A 19,234-nucleotide genomic window follows, 5' to 3' on the forward strand; every position below is an offset into this window, starting at 1 on the left:
AAATCTTCTCTGCAGTCTGTTCCCATCTGATGTATGAAACCTGGATCCTGACAGTCCTAGCTTATGTTTTTTTGGAGAACAAACAGTTTTATTTATTTATTTAGGTGGTGTGGCTTGCATGGAATAAACAGAAGGCGATATAATCTTACCAGAAGGTATTGACTGTATTTTACAGAGCAGTTGACTGGCTTGAAAACCAGCAATGAAAATCTTGTGAATCACTAAGTTAATTTGATTTGTTTGCCTGGCATCACTGAAAGGACAGTTGCATAACTCCCACAGAGCATCTTCAAAACTATCACTGCTCCTGCCCTTGAGGATACCCACTGTGGTATACTCCAGCAGAAGCCCTCCATGGTGGGCACCCAGGGCATTGGTGCAGTCGAGGTGTGACAGCCTGGTATCCTGCCAGCAGGCACAGGAGACTCTCAGCAGGCATCACTGAGGTGCAACACTGTGGCTTGGAGCTGGTGTGTGTGTGCTGGGACTTGCACAGAAAGTCTCCTTGAAATCCACACTGATTTGCGAAGAAATATGAACCATGGTTGTTTGAAGTTGCAATGACAGTGTATTTTGACATACCTTTATCTGTCACCTTGATACGCTTCCAGGCAGGACCTAGGGGAGATGGATTCCATCCTGCTACTGGGTGCACTGAAATCCCAGGTTTGCTGATTGAGAGGCATGAGTGACTCACAGGCACATTTCTGGGGGCCCCATGTAGGCAGGAAAAAGGATTTTTGCTTGGAGTCAGCCCAGCAGGACTAGTGCCCTGTTTCCAATGGAGCAGCCTGTATCAGCTGTTTCACGTGAAGACACAACACAAGGAGCTCATGGTTGCTCTGTGATGAAAAAATCACCTAGCAGAAAAAGGGGAGAGAAGCCTGAGGCTTCTCAGAGCATCTCTGACTTAGAAAGGCATAAGGAATCTGGGGGAGAAGGGAATGGACCAGGGTTCTGGTGGACTCTCTTAATCCACTAGCATATCTTTCTTCCTCCTTGCATGCTTTTCCACCACTTCTGCACTGAGGGAAGGGAGCATAGGTTGTTGTCTCCCTGGCTAGGTACCCAGGGGCAAGCAGCATCCCCACCTGCTGTGCGCTGAGCAAAGGGGTCCATCCCCTTGAGCCCAAGACCAAGGAGAGCAGGTCACTAGCCTCCACCTTTCCTCCTCTTCGAACATCGCATGTGGACCATAACTGTTCACACAGCTGCAAAAGTTGGCTGCTGTGGCCACAGGTCATTGCCCAGCCCAGCCGGAGTCCGTGTCTCTGACCTGGCTTCCCCTGCTAATGGTTTGCCTGTGTCATGTTGTCCCATGGTGTTTCTAGGGCTTAACCTGACCCTGTGTGGCTGGGGTTGTGCCCACCAGCATGGTACATGTGTGATGGGTGCAGCTAGATGGGGTTTCCCCTCCACTGTGTAGCTCTGCTCACCCCTTGCCCCATCAGCTGGAAAGTCATTCTCCACTGACTTTCTTCATAAAGGTCCATGGATGCAAAACTGTATTCACAAGCACATAATTATCAAGCTGGGTATTTCCTCCTCTTAATTAGCAATGCTGTGATGCTTTAATTGCTTGATTAAAGTTGCCCATGAGGAAGGTTCAAGGTACATTAAATTTGCTGATTGGTTCATCAGCATGAATCCCACCAACTGGAAAAAATTAACTGGCTTCCAGATTGCTAACCAGACGCTCCAAATCCATTTCCACCAGCCGTGTGCCACAGGAGGCATGAGAGAGCCCAGCAGCAGAGGGGTTTGTCCATGAGGGGCCAGCAGTCCCCCTCCTATTCCCACCTTTTTCGATTTGGAAGCTGGAGGGAAAAGGGTCCTGGCAGTAACAGCCTCCCTCTCTTCTTCTTGTCCAGATGACACAGGCCCTTTTTTCAGCTTAAGCAGAGCTGGGTAAGGTCTACCCCAGGGCCAAATCCTCATTCAGCCACACAGAACAGACCACTGTTTGGCAGCTGTTCTCACTCAGCCCTGGCAGGCTACGAACACTCACCCTCGTGTGCAAATGGGCTGACGGAACAGCAACTGCTTAATTGCTGCCCCCTCACCACCGTTTTCTAGCCAAAGGCAACAGTCAAGCTGAACCCCCAAGCACTGCAGACAGAAAGCAACCAGAGCAATCAGGACACCCAGAGGCTAAGATGCCTGGTCCCAAACTTTTGACAAAAATGTCTGAACAGCAAGTCCCACTCCTGAAACCCATTGATATATCACAAAGATGCTCTTTGGGAACTGCATTTCTGCCAAAGTCTCACCCACAGCAGGGAAGGAGGCTTGTCCCTTCTGATTTACCCTTTTTCATTTATTCATTAAAGAAAAGGCTTCCTGGGGGATTCTGAACTCCTGGAGGTCTCCATGGCTGGTGGCTGGATAGATTGATGGGTTTGTGTCCACTTCCAGAGAGCAGCACTGTGATCCATAGCTGTGACACTGCTACTGATGGTCCAGACTGACTCTCTGCATGTGTACAACTCACGATCAGCTAAACAGATTTTAGCCCAACTTCCCAGCTTTGCTCACTGATGATGGCAGGCACAGCCCAAGGAGTAATTCACATCTGCCTCAAAAGTCTGACCCCCAGTACAAGAGCCACAGACCCAAAGCTGCTCAGGAGCCCAGCATCCCTCCTGAACAAGAGGCTGGCCAGGGTTGATAGGAGGGGTGTGCATGAAAAGCCACTGTCCTCACCTGCCTGAGCCTCCCTGTCCATCTTTCCATCCTTCCGCAGGATGTGGTAGGCTTGTCCCAGCTCTCAGACTCGTGGCTCTTTGTGGAGATGGCTTGTGGTTTTCTCCCCTTCCCGCAGAAGCAGACCGAGGGTTAAAGGGCTCCCCTTTCTCCCCTTTCTCATTTCTCTAATTGCACGGACCTTATTGAAATGGGTCCCTATTTGTCCTGTACTGCAGCTGCATATAAAGAAGTTGAATTATGCTGGTTGTCTTCTTATCTGATAAATTGCTGGGACAGATCCTTTTCACTTACGCCCTTGCTTATTCTGCTATTTAGGCAGAGCAGTTGCTATTTGCGGTGTGTAAGAGATACTAACACACCTTGCTGTGGGCTGATAGGCTTCAAGGAGGAAGGAGCAGCACATCTGAGGCCAGCAGTGGATGGTGGGGGATGAGAGAAGCAAAGTCCTTCAGAGCCTTGAAACCAGAGGGGAAAAGCAAGTGGGGAGAGAGAGTGAGACAGAGACCCTGAGGGGCTTCATCCTTGGGGTGGCTGTGGCAGAAGATGTCATGAGACTAGAAGCTGGGAATTTTAGGAGCTGGCAGAGCCTAGGACCCCATCACCAGCTGTGGCAATTCATGCTCAAATCTGGTTTCTGTCCAGTAAGGCACTGCAGCACCCATGTCCAGCCACAGCCGGGAAAGGGGGTCCTGTGCCTCTGAAGACAAACTGGGCAGATGCATGAGGCTCAGGTGCAAGGGATGACTGTTTATGCAGAGCTGTGACACATCTGATGCCAGGTTGGCTGGCATCCTTAGCATCATCCTGACCCCAGTGCCCTTGGGCCAAGATCTGGCTCCCCTGGTCCCATGGAAAATGTCCCTCACATCTTTATGACCAACACCAGGACATCACAACATGATTGTTGTGTGGAGCTCACCAAGGTAAGTGCAAGGAGGTCCCAGCCACCACCCTCCTGCTCAAACAAAGGGGCATCCAAGGTGATGGCTGAAAGTAAATAGGATGAGAGGCAAAGAAGTTCCCTGGGTTCCTACACATCCTCCGCCGTGTCCCACCTCATCCCATCCTTCGAGATCTGTGGTCCCGCCTTCCTTCACCTCTGAAGGACTGGGAACAGGCCATGATCTGGTTTCCTGACCTGTCTTCCATCACTCTGGCAGATCCTTAGAAAAATGAACGTTAAAGAGGAGGGGGAGAAACCTCCACTGTTCAAACATTTGCTTGACAAATAAGGCGTCCATCTGTGAAAGGCGAAAGGAAATTAATTTGGAATCACATTTTAAACACTGCCACAGAGGCAAAGTATCTTGTCTCTAATTTTTTTTCCCTCAAAGGAAAAAATGAATTTCCCTGATATTTATAGAAAGATTATTAGAGCCACAAGGAGTGATTTATATCATCTCATTCCTGTGACGGAGAATGAAAAATTGCTGGGGCGACAGCCACTGGAATCCTGCTTTTGTCCGCCTGACAATTAAAACGGCTAATTTCCAACTCCGACAGATCTGCTGGGGTTATAAATCATTCCAGAAAGGCACTTTTCACTGTGAAAAATGAACTCTGCCCCAATCAAGCATGAGAACCTTAGATCAGAGATTTGCATCTGTTTGCTTTTGTGTGTAAATATATGTACTCCAGTTCCACACTGACCCACTGAGGGAGATGCTAGGAAGGAGGTGCTCCCCCTGCTCACTTGTGGCTGGGCTATCAAACTCCCTGTGCTAGGAGTTGCCAAGGACAATGGGACAGGGGAGTCAGGAGGGAAAGATGACGATGAGGCTGGAGAAAGTCCAGTGACATTTCTGTGGTGTTTCTGATGCCACAAGCCTTGGAGAGCCTCGCCCAAGAGCATTGCTGGTTGAGCAGCATGGGTCTGAGTCTGTCTGCATGCAGAAGGGTCAGCTTCTGCCTGTGTCAACCCCACTCAGGGAGGCAGGTTGGAAGAGGCTTCCTCCTGTGCCCTGCCTATGGTTAGGGTCAGTCCCACCAGAAAAGAGCAGGAGAGCAGAGAAGGAGCACTCCCAAGCTTTGGTCTCAGAGAGTGACAAACATGTCTGAGGAAACACAGGACAATGAGGCAGACTGAGCACAACACTGATAGCAGGGCTTCCCTCAGCTTGCAGGTTGTGAGGTGGTGATCTCCTGGGGCAGAGCCTGCTGCATGGGACAGCAGGAGAGGGAATATGGGGAAGGGGTGTTTGGACCATCTGAACTAGCTTGCAGCTCCTTGCTGTCATTGGACTGGAACCCAGGCATCCAGGCAGCCCATGCCAGTGCCCCCTCTGGTAGAACATGCCTGGCCCCATGCACACTTTGCACCCACTCTTTAATATGGGAGAAGATGACCCTTTCTGAATTACCTGATCTATCCCTAAGTCATCATCTAGAATGACTTTCAAATCAACGGTCACAGGCTGGAGGAGTTTGAGATAGAAGCATTTATTCTGCCCATCCTTCCCACTCTGTGTAGCTGGGGACCTGTTGGGGCCAGCATGGATCCCAGCGGTACCTGTTATCGATTCCAGCCCAGCGTCGGACGTCCTAACCTTGTGTTGTTCCCCCAAGACAAATGTTCCACTTAACGCTTCCATAAAACTCAAACAAAAGCCCCGCACTCTTATTTGTGCTGCTCCCCTAAACACCTCCCGTAAAGAAACCAAGAGCAAACAAATCTGTGCAGAGGGCTCTCACGGGGAGCCCCGAGTGCTATGCTCTGTACACACACATCCCCGTGCCTGGTGCACGGCTGCTGCTGGTCATCCCGCTTCCTTATCACAGTTTGTACAGTTGGCAGCATGACGTCTGCCCAGCAGCACAGAGGGCCCCTGGGACGGTTCTCCACACCCCTGGATGTCAGGGCTCTGCAGCAGCCCCGGGGAAGGGTGATGGATGGACGCGATAACCTTGTTTCATAAAAGTTTAGTGTTTTGGTTTTGCATTCCTCACTTTCAAACCCACTGCCAAAGGGAAGTGAGAGGTGGAGCATTTTGGAGAGGTCAAGTTGTGTTCTGCCGGAGTCCACCAGCACCATCTCAGCACCATCCAGAGCTCCTGGGGCACTGAGCTGGGATGTCTGGGCCACATGCTCCACAGTAGGGGAAAATGGAGCCAGGTGAGCCCCCATCCCAAAGCCAGTCCCCATCCCAAAGCCATGCCCTGTGCATCAGGACCTGTCACTGTCAGGCTCACAGAAGCTCACAAGGAGCCTGCCAGTGGTACCAGTGACACATTTTGGAAGCACAAAGCTGGTCAGCAAAGGCTTGGGCAGCACTTGGTCTCCACCGAGGCAGGTATTCCAAGTTTTTGTGAGCAAGCTTCTGCCCTCAGACCTTCCCCAAAGAGGCAAGAGCCCCTTTACAGCCATCCCTCCCCTTGCAGGGACTGCTAGCAAGAAGCAGGGACTCACCCATGCAGGAATCCCGCTGCTCTTCATAGCCAGCACTGCACACGCACTTCCCGATGGGCACCAGCCATTCTCCCTCAGCACTGCAGTACATTTTGGGGGTGTCCCTCTCCTCTGAATGGCCCACGCACTCTCCCCGCACTTCCACCAAGGAGGATGAGTCTGCTCCAGTCACAGCCTCAGAGAAGGATGCCAAGTTCCTCACCATTGCTGGGCACTTCTTGTAGTACACCCGCACCGAAACGATGGCAATGCAAGCACCTATGTCCTGGAAGGCCAAGTAGAAACCCCTTTTGCTCAGTGGCCCCACACCCCGCACCTCTGTGTTCAGCTTCAGGCGCCTCACTCCCAAGTCGACGTTGGTGAAGCTCTCATCAGCTGCAATGGTGTCAATCTTCATAAACTGACTCTCCCTGGTGCTGGTGCCCAGGTCCCGGTCAGACTCCAGGTAGTAGAGGTTGAAAGTCTCCTTGCAGGTGCCCAGCACGCCCGGCATGCTGTTACAGTCCCGCAGGGTGAATTTAATCTCTGCATAGACCCGCCGCGCGCCATCCCGTTGAACCCAGTTGGTCCGTAGCCAGTTGTTCTGGTTGGGAGTCATGACATTACAGACCTGGTAGGTGTGGATGGGGCTGAAAAACTCATCCATTTCATTGATCGAATCCCACTGTGGGACAGAGAGAGAATACGTCATTCCAGATGTCCCCGAACACTGGGCAAGCTCGGGGATGCTGGAGTCTGTGCCATCACCCACACTGGGATGAACTCCCTCTGATCCTGCAGCTGTGTCCAGATGATAGATCACTGCTGCCACAGGCCAAAGGACAATGAGGATGAGCAGACCTTACCCAGCACTAATTTGGGGAGTAACTCTCACAGGCCACCCTAAGGCAGAGCTGGGTGCTGTGCACCCCTGTTCACAGACAGGAATGCTTACACACATCTGGTCTGATGACAGAAACTGATGGCAGTGTGTGTTTGGGAGGGCTCTAAACCTTCCAGACCATGTCCACAAGTCTCTTTTCTTGGTGTTCAACATGCCATTCATAGCAGCAGCAGGAAGGCACCGGTGTGGTGCTCACCTGAGTCTCTTCTGGCTCATTCAGCCTCCATGCACAAACTAAACAGGCTGCTTTCCAGGCTGGAGAATCAGCTTTGGGGTGCATACCATGGGATGAAGGGGGAGCATGCAGTGAACCCAGGACTTCCAGGAAGAAACAGGGGTCCATGGGGGCTCAAAACCCCCTTCTTCCCAGGCAACATGAGGTCAGCATGGTTCCTCGGTGTGAGTCTACAGTGCTCAGCCCAGCTGAGAGGCTGGATGGGGGGCTGGCTCTGGGAACCTGAGGACTTACAGTTTGACAGCTCTGGGTTAAAATTCAGTGTAGCAGTGTCAGCAGGGTGAGCTTGGGGAAGAGGTGCTGGGCAAAAGCAGGTTGCAGCAAGCAGGATTGCAATGGAGGGGTGCTCTGGGTGAGGGACAGGGATATTTGTGTCATGTTGCTTAGTGGTTTTAACTGATGGAAAGAGAGAAGTAGTGAGATTTTGGATACAAATGAGCTCCATAGCTGAGGGACAAATTCAACTCAGTTGTTGGGGACTACAGGACACTTCTGGGGGCTCACGCTTGCCTAACATGTTTCTGTCTCCACCCTCTCCAATCCCACCAACCCCTCACCAGGACCCATAGAATTTCTCTGAGAGCTTCCCACCACCTCTTCTACTCACGTCTCTGTCCAAACCAGCACCCCAATCACATCCCCCATGGAGGCGTCTGGGACCCATTAATTCTTTTTGGAGAATGTGGAGGAGGAGCAGAGGAGGACTTCAAACCTTTGGACTTTTCCCTGGAGATGCCCAAGTCCCATCACCATGATCAAGCACAGCTGTGAGAGGCAGACCTGACACAGCCCTGCAGAAGTTGGGGAAGGTACTGTCACTCCTGCAGCACTTGCTGTTCTGCTTACCAAACCATTGCCCCCTGCAACCTCAGCCCTCCCAGCCTGCATCTTAATCGGGTTACCAGCTCTGCCAGCACTGCCAAAGGCAGCTGAGAGGGAGCAGCCCCCCACCTCAGCACTGTGTATGTGTGCTGTCTGGGGGTGGGGGAGCAGTGCCCAGAGCAGGAAAACAAATCTTTCAAGCAGCATTGCAAGTACATTAAAATAAACCTTTCGGTTTGCTCTGACAGGGCAAAAATGGTGTTTTCTTATGCAACTGGTACCCCGTAGTTCATTATAGATACAAAACCAACAGCAGCCCAGAGAGAAAGAGCCTGATGCTCAACTCATCGGGTGAGCCTGAGCACTTTACCCCAGTGACTGGGAGCTGGCGAGGATGCAGCTCTGCCCGGACAGGCACCCAACAAACTCAGTATGTGGCTGACAGCACTGCAAGGGACAGGACACAGCTGGGTGAGGGCATTTCACCATCACAGGATGAGAGATGTTGGAAAGAGGTTATCAGTGATACCTGTAAAACATCCTCCTCCCTTCTCCCCTCTCAGATGGGAAAGTCCTTCCTCATTTAACCCACTTGACCTGCAGCTCCCGGGGAGGGAGGAGGTGTTGCTGTGCTAGGGTGATCAGAGCAGACATTTCAGTGATGTACATCCTCAAAACTCCCCCAGCAGCTTGCCTTTAGAAAACTTTGCTGCTCACTCCTAAAGAGCTCAAGGCAACCTTGAAAAGGCAGCTGCTCTGGGTGCAGACTTCAACAAAAGCTTGGTCAGAGGAGAATATGGTGGCAAAGGGTGTAGAAGTCAAGTCACTGCCAGGGGAGAAAAATATTTCTGGTTCATTTAAAAAAATAATCTTCTGAATTCCAGAAATGTCTGAATTCATCCTAGGTCCTAGGATCATTGAGGACCTGCTCTGCACCCCAGCACTCAGGTAGACCACATGGAAAGGGACCAGGTTACCTGTGTGCTTTGCTAGAGGGTCAAGCTGTGTCTGTGACCAGCAGCACCCTTCTAACACACCAACTTCCTCAACTGCAGGGACCAGCCTGTAGAATTATAGAATCACAGACGGGTTTGGGTTGGAAGGGACCTTAAAGATCATCCAGTTCCAACCCCCTGCCATGGGCAGGGACACCTTCCACTAGACCAGGTTGCTCCAAGCCTCATCCAGCCTGGCCTTGGACCCTTCCAGGGATGGGGCATCCACAACATCTCTGGGCAACCTGTTCCAGTGCCTCACCACCCTCTCCGTGAAAAACTTCTTCCTGATATCCAATCTAAACCTCCCTGCTTCCAATTTAAACCCATTACCCCTTGTCCTGTCACTACAGGCCCTTGTAAAAAGTCCCCCCCAGCTTCCTTGTAGCCCCTTCAGGTACTGGAAGGCTGCAATGAGGTCTCCTCGGAGCCTTCTCTTCTCCAGGCTGAACAAGCCCAATTCTTGCAGCCTTTCATCACAGCAGAGGTGCTCCAGCCCTCTGATCATCTTCGTGGCCTCCTCTGGACTCGCTCCAACTGGTCAATATCCTTCTGATATTGAGGGTGCTGAGAGAGTTCTGATGAGAGAGGGTTCTGAGGAGAGAAAGTGCAGTGACAGATGGATTACACTCTTGCCACTAGGCCAAGGGGTACAAGGGTGCCCTGAAGTGTGTACAGCAACAGGCACGGCACAGCTCCCTGCACAGCACTACACTGGGGCAGGCGGGAGCCAGCCAGCTCCCTGCTCCTGCACCAATGTGTGCACACACCGCGGTACTATGGAGGGTGTGGAAGTCGTTGTCACAATTAATCAACAAATTAACACAACATCTGTTTCCTGTCTTTTCCCCACTGAGTTCCCAGAGGGGGGGAAGTGAGACAGAGCTGCTCATGAGAAGAGACGCACAGGGCAAGGGCAGAGCTGCAGGGATGCTCCCTGCAACGCACAGCCATCTCCCCTCTGCAAATGCCTTGGCCTCCAGCTAGTGTGGTTGCCTTGGGTCTCCAGACATTCACTCCTCTCCCAAATCTGGCAGAGGAGATGATGCTCATGACTGCGGTGTCCCCACACCCCCTGTGGCACTTCCAGGGGTGGCAGCATCCTCACTGCTGACAAAAAGCTAACTGTCCATCTCCAAGCACTGGCAATGGTTGTTATCAACCACAGCAGAGAACTCGGAGGGTCTGTATTTGCAGCATGGCTCTTTCAAACTTGGTTCTTTTCTTGCAAAGCAGCTGGACTACCAGCTCTTTCCCAGGGCCATACACAGTGCCTTGGGATCCAACCCGAGACCAGCTCAAACCATCGCACCTATATCACTGGTCTACAGGGCAAGAACTCTGCCGTCAGTGGAAACGTGTGGAGGGAAGCTGGGCCACCTGAACTGGTGGCTTGGATGCTACAGGTGCATCTTCCCAGCATGCCACAAGGCAACACAGGTCTGTCCTAGTCCCGGGCAGCGATGAGCTGCTCTCCTAGGGACAGTCTACATTTTGTTTCACCCCATGATCCATCAAGCTAAGTGGTTGGTGTCACCCCGGTACCAGCAGCCCTGCACACCGCCGGGCAGGGGAGAGGGGGGGAAGTTTGAGGGGCGGGCACAGAATATGGGTGGGGGGCGGCTCGGGGTTTCCAGCCAGGTCTTTATTCAGACCTGGGGGCGGGTGCTTAGCGCCGAGGGAGCATCTTTTGTCCAGCAGATTGATCTAGGAGTCTGGGTTTGAAAGGTTTTTATCTCTCTCTGCTCTCAGCTCCCGGGCTGATTGAGGGGGTTTCTTTCTCTATTTTGGGTTTTTTCCTCTTTTCTCAGGGTTTTTGGATTTATCTTTCTGCCTTGCCTGGAACCTGCTTGTGTCCACCCACGGGTGGTGAGATCCTGCATCATTTGTTCTATTTTTCTGTTCTTTTAATGACTTATCAGCAATAGCATTGTTAGTAACTCCGCAAGTTTAATTTATATAATTAAACAGTTCGTATCTCAATTTCTACGAGGCTCCCTTGTTTTTCCTCCAACCTTTCCTCACTGGGAGCGGGGTGGGGGTGGAGTAGTAGAGTGACTGGTGGCGCTTAATTGCCCAACAGGGCTAAACCACGACAAGGTCCCACAAGCTCTGACAGGTCCCAGAACTTGCCAGTCATTTGGGATGGAAGGACCCGCTTCAGGAATCCCCGTGACTTGAAGCATTTTTCTATTTCACCTTAATTACAGGCTCTTATGGCCAGGGAGAGGAGTGTCTGATGCTGGGTACCATCAGTTCAAGAGCACAGGCACTGTGCACATACCCAGCCTCCCGGCATCGCCTGCTCTCAGCTGACAGCTTGAAGTGGCTTTTATTAAATGAAGCCCAGCCCGGCCCCCACTATTGTGATAAGATCCCTTAACGAGACGGAAATGAGGACATCATAATTAATGTGGTGAGCGCACACACTGGGAGGGGGGACGTGATTGCATCTGTATTCAGGGGCTTGCCTAATATTTTAAATTAAAGTCAACACCAGTTCTAAAAAAAGTTTGCCAGATGATGAAAGGTGAGAGATGCAAACACCAGATATCTGGGTGGCTGAGGTCTTAGCAGTCTCCCAAGGCCTGTGTGGCACAGAAGAGTGGGGAGAAGGAGGTGGAGGAGAAGCAGAGGAGCAAACATGCAAGGAAAGACCAAATCCCCCTGGAGCAGTGGTTCAGCCTCTCACCACCCTTGCAGTGCCCAGAGGAGAAGCCAAGATCTTCCCAGCCCTGGGACAGCTTGCAGGAGGGATGCCACATCTGCCTGGCATAGCAAAGCTGCTGCTGCTGCTGAGGCATCCAGCACTTTCCTTCCTCCCAAGAGCAAGCCATGAGCTCCTGCAATTCCCCAGAAGCCGGGTCCCTCATGCTGCTGTCACTAAGAGAGGAAAAAAGAACATTATTGCACCTATAAATCATTAAATGGGAGGCATTAATGCAGATAATCCCCATGAAATCAGTCACTGCTGTGGCTAAGGAGGGATTTGTTGGGCGGTTAACTACCCTGAGTTTTACTGCAGGTGATTAACTCCTGGTGCTGACCAGCGTCTGGGGAATTAGCATTTACTGAACAAGCACAGGGAGATGAGCTTTTGTCTCAATTACTAGTCTAAATCTTTATTTTCCAATGTTCCATTCCTACCCATCTTCTTTTTCTTTCTTTTTTTTTTTTTTTTTTTTTTCAGACAGAAGCTCTGGCTTGGAAGAGAAATCCAAGGAATGGCAACCCTTTAAGCAAATCTGGTGCCTTTCTGCCGGACTTCTCTCTGAACTACTGCAGAATGAAGGAAAAGCACTCTTGGCTAATTGTGCTCAGGGGCCTCTGGATACCAGGAGTGGAGGGGCAGATAAGGGGAGGTGCAAACAACCTCTGAAGATCTTTCCTGGTGATCCAACCAGCAAAGCCAACATGAAGCATGCTAGGCATTGGGGCAGCTGCCTGAGTAGCAGATGCCCACGAGCTTTGTGGGCTGATCCCAGCCCAGGCAGCGAGGGAGATGCTGTGGGGCTAGACAACAGAGATGCTGGTGGGGGGCAGATGGGGAGGTTGTGAGCTCATGGGAGACCTTTCTGCAGCAATCAAGGTGCTCCCAATGTAATTAGCTTTTGCAAGGCATCCTTACATACCCGATGTCTGAACAAAATCATTTCCTGTTTGACTTTGTAAATCAAAGTAGACGATACAATAATTATTAATAATATGTTGACTTATCTCATCAGTGTTTTAATTAGTCAGTAGAAAAGCAATTTGCAAAGGGGCCGATCAGGCTCCCTCTGATCCAGCAGGTCACGTGCCAAGCAAGAAGAGGGGAAGAGAAGGGCACTGGGGCACTGGAGCATTTTGCTCGGGAGAGCTGGGAAACCAGAGGCACAGAAGGGGAAGGGACAGCCTCTTTGACGGCACTGATAAGAATTTAATTTTCAATGCAAAGGGAATTGTTCTGGGGATGGAGCGAGCTGCAAAGCTCCTGGGAGCCCTTTGAAGTTATAATTGAGAGGAGCCGCAGCCTGCGGGACAGGGATGCTCCTGGTGACCCTTCCGCTTCCTGCACGTGTCTCCAGGGTGGAGGTGAGGGGGGAATGCAATTAAACCCCTGAGCGGCAATTACAGCCAATTACCCCTCGGTTAATTGTCTGGCAAGAGGAAATGTCAAAACAGGCCACACATGCCTCCCTGATGGCTTGACACTCCCCAGAGCTGATGGTGCTGCTGACCCCCACTGTGCCCATTGCTCCCAGCCCTCTGTTCCTCTGTTCTTGCTGGCCACAGTAAGCCCAGAGAGGAAAAAAACCCTCCTGGGAGGCAAGTTCACCTTGCCCACAGGTGTGATGAAAACATAGGGACTTTGCAAGTGATACCCTTCCAGTTTTGCACTGCTGGTACTTCGGACTGTTGTCCTGACTATGCAGGCAGCTCTGGGATCTCCCAGTCCAGAAGAGGAAACCTCTGAGAACTGCTGCCTTTCCTCTGGCATCCCCAGCTGCCCCAGAGGGATGGTGCTGGAAAAGCAATCTGTAGGGCACTATGGACTGAGCTAGTGGAGATAAGTCCCCTTTTAAGGTCATCAGGCTTGGAACTGCAGCTCTGTGCTGTTTAGTCCCGTGCAAAGATGCAGCCAGACCGACGCACCAACCCACTGTCACCCATGCAGTGGCCTTGGGCCCATGCAGGGCAGGGGAACGGAGATGCGGGTAGAGCATAGCAAATGTCACTTCAGCTGGGGAGCTAGGGTCAGCAGCCTTGGTTGCTGTGACAGATAGATCTGTCCGTGGACAGAGCAGAGGCACTGCAGGGAAATCCTGCACACTCTGGCACCCAGCACACACTCCAGCCATGGCTCAGGCAAGACAGCCAGCAGGCAGCAAGGGACGATACTGGAGGTGGGGGGCATTGCCATATTTTCCAGAAGGAGTATCTGAATTAAGGAAACAGCAGCAAAAATAAGGGACCTCAAATAAAATCTGCCTTCACAGTACACCCCCTCCATAATACACCAGAAGCTGGGCTCTACCCAGCTCAGGGCTGCCAGAGTCATAGCGTGCCACAGGGGGCAGGGACAGTCCCAGGGACACCAGTAGTACTCCTGAGATGGTGACCAGCAAACTCAGTCCCTTCCCTGGAGCAGAGATCATACCAGGATTGGAGCTGTATGGACCCAAGCTACCAAGCCTGTGAGTCACCCAGCTTCTCTCCCACCTGAATCTGAACCCTGCTGCAGGGGCTGCTCAGGAGGCATCTGCTCAGTGCCAGATCATTGGCACGTGTCCTACAGCAGCTTCTCTGAGACACCAGCACCCTATCCCACCTCCTTTCTGGTGATGGCAAATGGATCCAAGTGCAAATTTACTACTCAAAAAGCACCTGGAGCTGAAGGACCAGCACAAAATTAAAGGACTGAGATGTCCTTTCAGGATGATGCAATGCCCCATGGAGGAAGAACCACAGTCCAGACAAGTGTTCTGAGGGGCCATTAAAACATCCAGCTGGAAGAAGATATGCAGACTTGTTTGTGCAAGAATGTCACACCAAAACCCAGGCACCCTCCTTGAAGGTGTTCAAGACAGTTTCCCACAGCTGTATGGTCACCCTCTCAGTAACAAGGCCATGAGTTAGGGAAAAGCACAGGATAAGCAAAAAGTGGTGTTACCCCATGACTTAGCTAGGACTTCTAGGAGGACACAGCAGCATGTCCAAGAGGTGGCACTGGCACTAGGTATTATGCAAGTATTTTTGTTTGGTTTTAGTTTTTTCTTTTTTGGCATCCGGTATTAACTAGTTTTAATAAACATTACTAATAAGGTGGAGATTTCAGACATGTATTAAGGTTCAGGAGTTGCTGGGCTGCTGGTGAAGGGCTGCTGGGCATCTGGCTTAGTGCAAGAGAGCAGGACTGTGGGCACTGCCCTGTGAGCCAGACCCAGAACTCCATGGTCATGTAACACTTTACACCTGACAGCCCTAATGGGTCGGAATCCAGGATTCAGCCCTTGGATTTGCAGATGCACAGTACAGGATACTGTACCTTAACTGGTCATGAAATTCCTTGATGTGCTGCGAACGAGGCATCTGTAGGCTCAATACCTTGTCTGCTTTGGAGTGCAAGGTCCTGCCCAGTCATAGAATCATAGAATCATAGCATGGTTAGGGTTGGAAGGGACCTTAAAGATCATCTAGTTCCACCCCCCCTGCCATGGGCAGGGACCCCTTCCACTAGACCAGGTTGCTCAGAGCCACATCCAGCCTGGCCTTGAAGACATCCAGGGATGGGGCATCCACAGCTTCTCTGGGCAACCTGTGCCACTGCCTCCCCACCCTCTCTGTGAAGAATTTCTTCCTGACATCTAATCTAAACCTCCCTGATTTCAATTTATACCCATTACCCCTTGTCCTATCACTACCGGCTCTTGTAAAAAGTCCCCTCCCAGTACCCAGTCATGCCCATGTGTCCCTAGGACAGACAGCTCAGGTGGATTCATCTTCATGCAAGTCACCTAAGTGACGTGATGAATCTCACCTGCATGTCTGTCAGCTAGCAATGGGCCTGCGGATGTGGTCACACAAGCGTCCAGAAAGCTGAACTCATGGTGGAGGATCCAGAAGGAGGATCTTGGGCATTTTGTGAGTGGTGGAGGGTCTGTCTATGGGGAGGAATTGCTTAGGGTGCGGTGAAAGGCAGAGCAGTGGAAGTGGACAAAGGAAAACAGCCTCACTCCCAGAAACATCCCACAAACATCCTCCCTCCCAATAGGAGCAGGGGAAGCCCTGGTCCCTGATCCCTTAAACATACATGACATCCCCCATCCCCACTCCAGGATGCCAGCTTTGGCAACAGGGCTGGGATGAGAAGGCAGCAGCAGGTCTGGGATGAGATGGCAGCAGCAGGGTGACAGGACAGGGATTCACATGACCGAGGGCAGCCTGTGGATGACCATGAATAGGACAACATCTCTCTTATCCCGGCCATGGCAGAAGAGGGTCTGGTGGCTGGAAACTGAAGCCAGGCAAACCCATGTAGCGATGGGTTTTTAACAGTGACTTGTTAACAACATCACTACAGGACCTGGAGGATTTACCACCACTGGCAGTTTGGTAGTCAGGGACGTTGTTTTCTAAAACCTGAGCTTTTCGGAGATGCGAGTGCATTGACAGGTCTGAAGGCCTGTATTCATGCAGGAGATCACATCACATTAGCTCTGCGGTCCCTTCTGACCTTGTACCTCTGAATCTATTACACTTCCAGGATAGTCATCATTGCAACAGCTAACTGCTGAAATTAGGGCTGAGTTAATGATTGAATATATTTACATATTTGATAATGTCTGATATAAATCTGGTCACTGTTATTATTATGAATTCACAGTTCTGATCACTCCTGCTCAAACAGCACAGGGACTGAAAGTCTCAAGCATCAGATCAATGAAAATGATTAGAGGCCTGGGAAGATTTCTGTAGGAGGCGGAATTGAAAAGATTAGGACTGTTTAGTTGAGAGAGGGGATGAAAAAGAGTGGACACAAAAAAATAAAAAAAGAAAACCCACAGCAGTGAAATCCAGGTAAGCACCCTAATTTTTCCTGTTTTGTGCAATGCAGCAAGCCCCACTGTGCCTTGCAGTTGGCCCTGTGTTTATTTATGGGATTGTTTCTGTTCACTAAATGAATGACCAAAATCCTTACAGCCAGGTGACTGCAGCCATCTGAAACTCCCCGTTTCCAGAAAGCTGCTGCAGCAGGAAAACCTGAACATGGAAATGCACATGAAGGGAGCGTGTGGAGAGTATCCAGCCAGTAGAGATAGCAGGCTCACATGGGCGTCACCACCCATACATCCCTCCCTGTCATGCTGCAGGGCTGTGCATTTACATCCCCATAAGAAATCATGCGCAGGGGATGCTCCCCTCGCCCCCTTGCCCAGTTCCCACAGCAAACCCCTCTGATTACAGGTGGTTGAGAGCTTCCCAGTCATTCTGGGCTGTTCCTCCTGATGTTCCTCCAGTACAGCAAGAAATGAGATGCTTCTCAGCATAAGCGCCCATGGAGTGACCCAGCTCTTGAGTTCCCTCAAAGCTCAGGACTCGGTGACAACCTGGTCCATACCAGGGGACATGGGGAGTTAAACAGCATTTCCAAACTGGCCGCATCCCACTGCTAGTCTTTCAGGCTGGCATTTTCCCAACAGACATGGTCTGTTTGCCACATCAGCACTGACCAGCCTGGAGCTGAGATGTCCATTCACCCTGCCAACAGGCACCCTGATGACCCATCCCACTGGGGTCCCCCATGTACCAACAGCTGCTTCATACTTACCCCGTGCGAGGGATAAGTCATCCAGCCCCAGTCCCCCGGGATTGTTGACGTGTCTAGCAAGTTCACTGGAAAACACAGGAGCAAAATGCTGTGTTAGAAGGCTTTCTCCCCATCCCAGAGGGGTGAGGAACTGAGCCACCACAAGCGACCCTTCCTCGCATCCTACTCACTTGATTGTCCCCTGCACCCATCACTCCATGGGGCTGCAGCCAAGGACCTGCCTGGCTGCAGCTGAGGCAGATATGGAGTGAGGGGATGACCACAAATAATGCTCTCCAGAGTTGTTAGTTCAGGGTAGAGGTGGGATGGGGCTGAAACAGTCCTGGCCACAGCACTGAGAACAATATGTCCTTTTGGAGGAGAGGAGGCTGCAAAAAGCAGGTCAGAGGGGACGCAAAGCAAGGGAGAGCTGGGGAAACAAACTCCAAGCATCAGGTTGTCCACCAGTCCCATGCTGGGCCAACACCATTGCAACCAGAGGATTGTTCCTCATTTGGACGCTTCTCCAGAGGCTCTGCTGAGCCCTTTAGGCTCACATCCCTCTGGGCATCACTGGTTTGAAGTCTGCACTCCAGCAGTGTCTGTAATTGCTCACCACAGTGCCCAGCTCCAGCACAAAGTGACCCCCCATGGTCCTGGCTGACACCCCACTGGAGAGGCCAGACTGTGGGGGACAGGCTGCATGAGGAGGGCCATCAAAGGCAACCCTTCAAAAGCCCTGCCACCACCGGGAGACCAGCTTAACGAGGAGACATGGTTAAATCTGCAAGGAGAGGGGAGCAGCTTCTGCGATGGGAGAGGCAAGGACATCTTTGAACGTGCTCAGGAGCTTCCCATGAAAACCTGTGCAGTGACAGCAGCTCAGGGTGGGGGGAGAAAGCAGGATGCCATGGCATCGCTGCATGCCCAGGGTGAGCTTTCCCAGAATATCACCTGCTGCCCGTGAGCCCCACACCCAGATCCCAGAGTATCAGGCAGAGGAAAGCACCTGGGAAGAAGCCTGAGCCTCAGCTCCAGGTTACAGATCCAGAGGGATGGAGGCTTGGGAGAGGGTGCTGGCAAGGTGCTCTGGACCTCAGGAATGAGTGCAGCGGGCACCAATGCCCATGCCTCCTCAACCCTCATCAGCACCAGGCTCCCTCAGGAACCTCCAGTGCCTCCAGCTTTCCCCAGCCCTCTTTGCCCTGCAGCCACCCAGGAGGGCCAAGCCGAGAGTGGATGCTGTGTCCACATTGGCTTCTTTTTGCCCACTCTTGAGTGACATCAAACTGGACCTCAAGGCAGCTTAGCCTGCTGCAGCACGGGGTCCCAGCTGGTCCCTGGGCTCTGGAGGAAGGGTGGTCTCAGTGCGAGGCACTGGCTTGTCACAGCAGGGATGGGGCATGTCGGGACGTCAGCCCCACCAACAACAGAGACTGGGCTCAGCGTGATACTGGTCCCAGCAGCTGGAGGAACGGGTGCCACTTTCATTTACTATTACCAGTCAGGGAAGGAGAGGGGGGGAGCGAGCAGCAGAGACGTGAGCTGGCTGTGAATTGCCCAGACGTCATGCTCCTGACAGAGCAGATTAGGAGCTTTTGAGGCATTTATTAATGTTAGCAGAACATTTTGAAAGAATTTCCAGAGTTTCTTGTGTGACTCCATTGGCCCAACAGCAGGCCGAGCCCCTCCACTCCCCGCACGGTGCTGCTCCCACTGCTCAAGAGGCCCCTTGCCCTCAGCACGGAGTAATTACCTCAGAGATCTCAAATCCATTTTTATTTGTTATTGTTAATCTGGAGATTTTCTGCCTATTTTCCCTGGGTAATTCGCCCAGCAGGAGCCCGGGCTCAGGAGTTTCCCTGATCGCAGTGCAGGAGCACAGTCCCGGTGACCC

At 51.7% G+C, this 19,234-nt stretch overlaps 1 protein-coding gene across 1 annotated transcript in view; it reads right to left on the reverse strand.

Moving 5' to 3' along the window:
• Nucleotides 1-17,423, reverse strand: part of EPHA8 (EPH receptor A8) — a gene marked incomplete at its 5' end in the record, with an annotated part of 42,506 nt that extends 25,083 nt beyond the window's left edge. The window contains 2 exon segments of the mRNA XM_010155679.1: nucleotides 6,113-6,776; nucleotides 17,359-17,423. Of these exon segments, the coding sequence (XP_010153981.1) occupies nucleotides 6,113-6,776; nucleotides 17,359-17,423 (729 nt within the window).
• Between the last annotated feature and the right edge of the window lie 1,811 nt (nucleotides 17,424-19,234).

This window comes from Eurypyga helias, unplaced genomic scaffold (assembly GCF_000690775.1).
Source record: "Eurypyga helias isolate BGI_N326 unplaced genomic scaffold, ASM69077v1 scaffold10327, whole genome shotgun sequence".
In the NCBI taxonomy this organism is placed as follows: Eukaryota; Metazoa; Chordata; class Aves; order Eurypygiformes; family Eurypygidae; genus Eurypyga; species Eurypyga helias.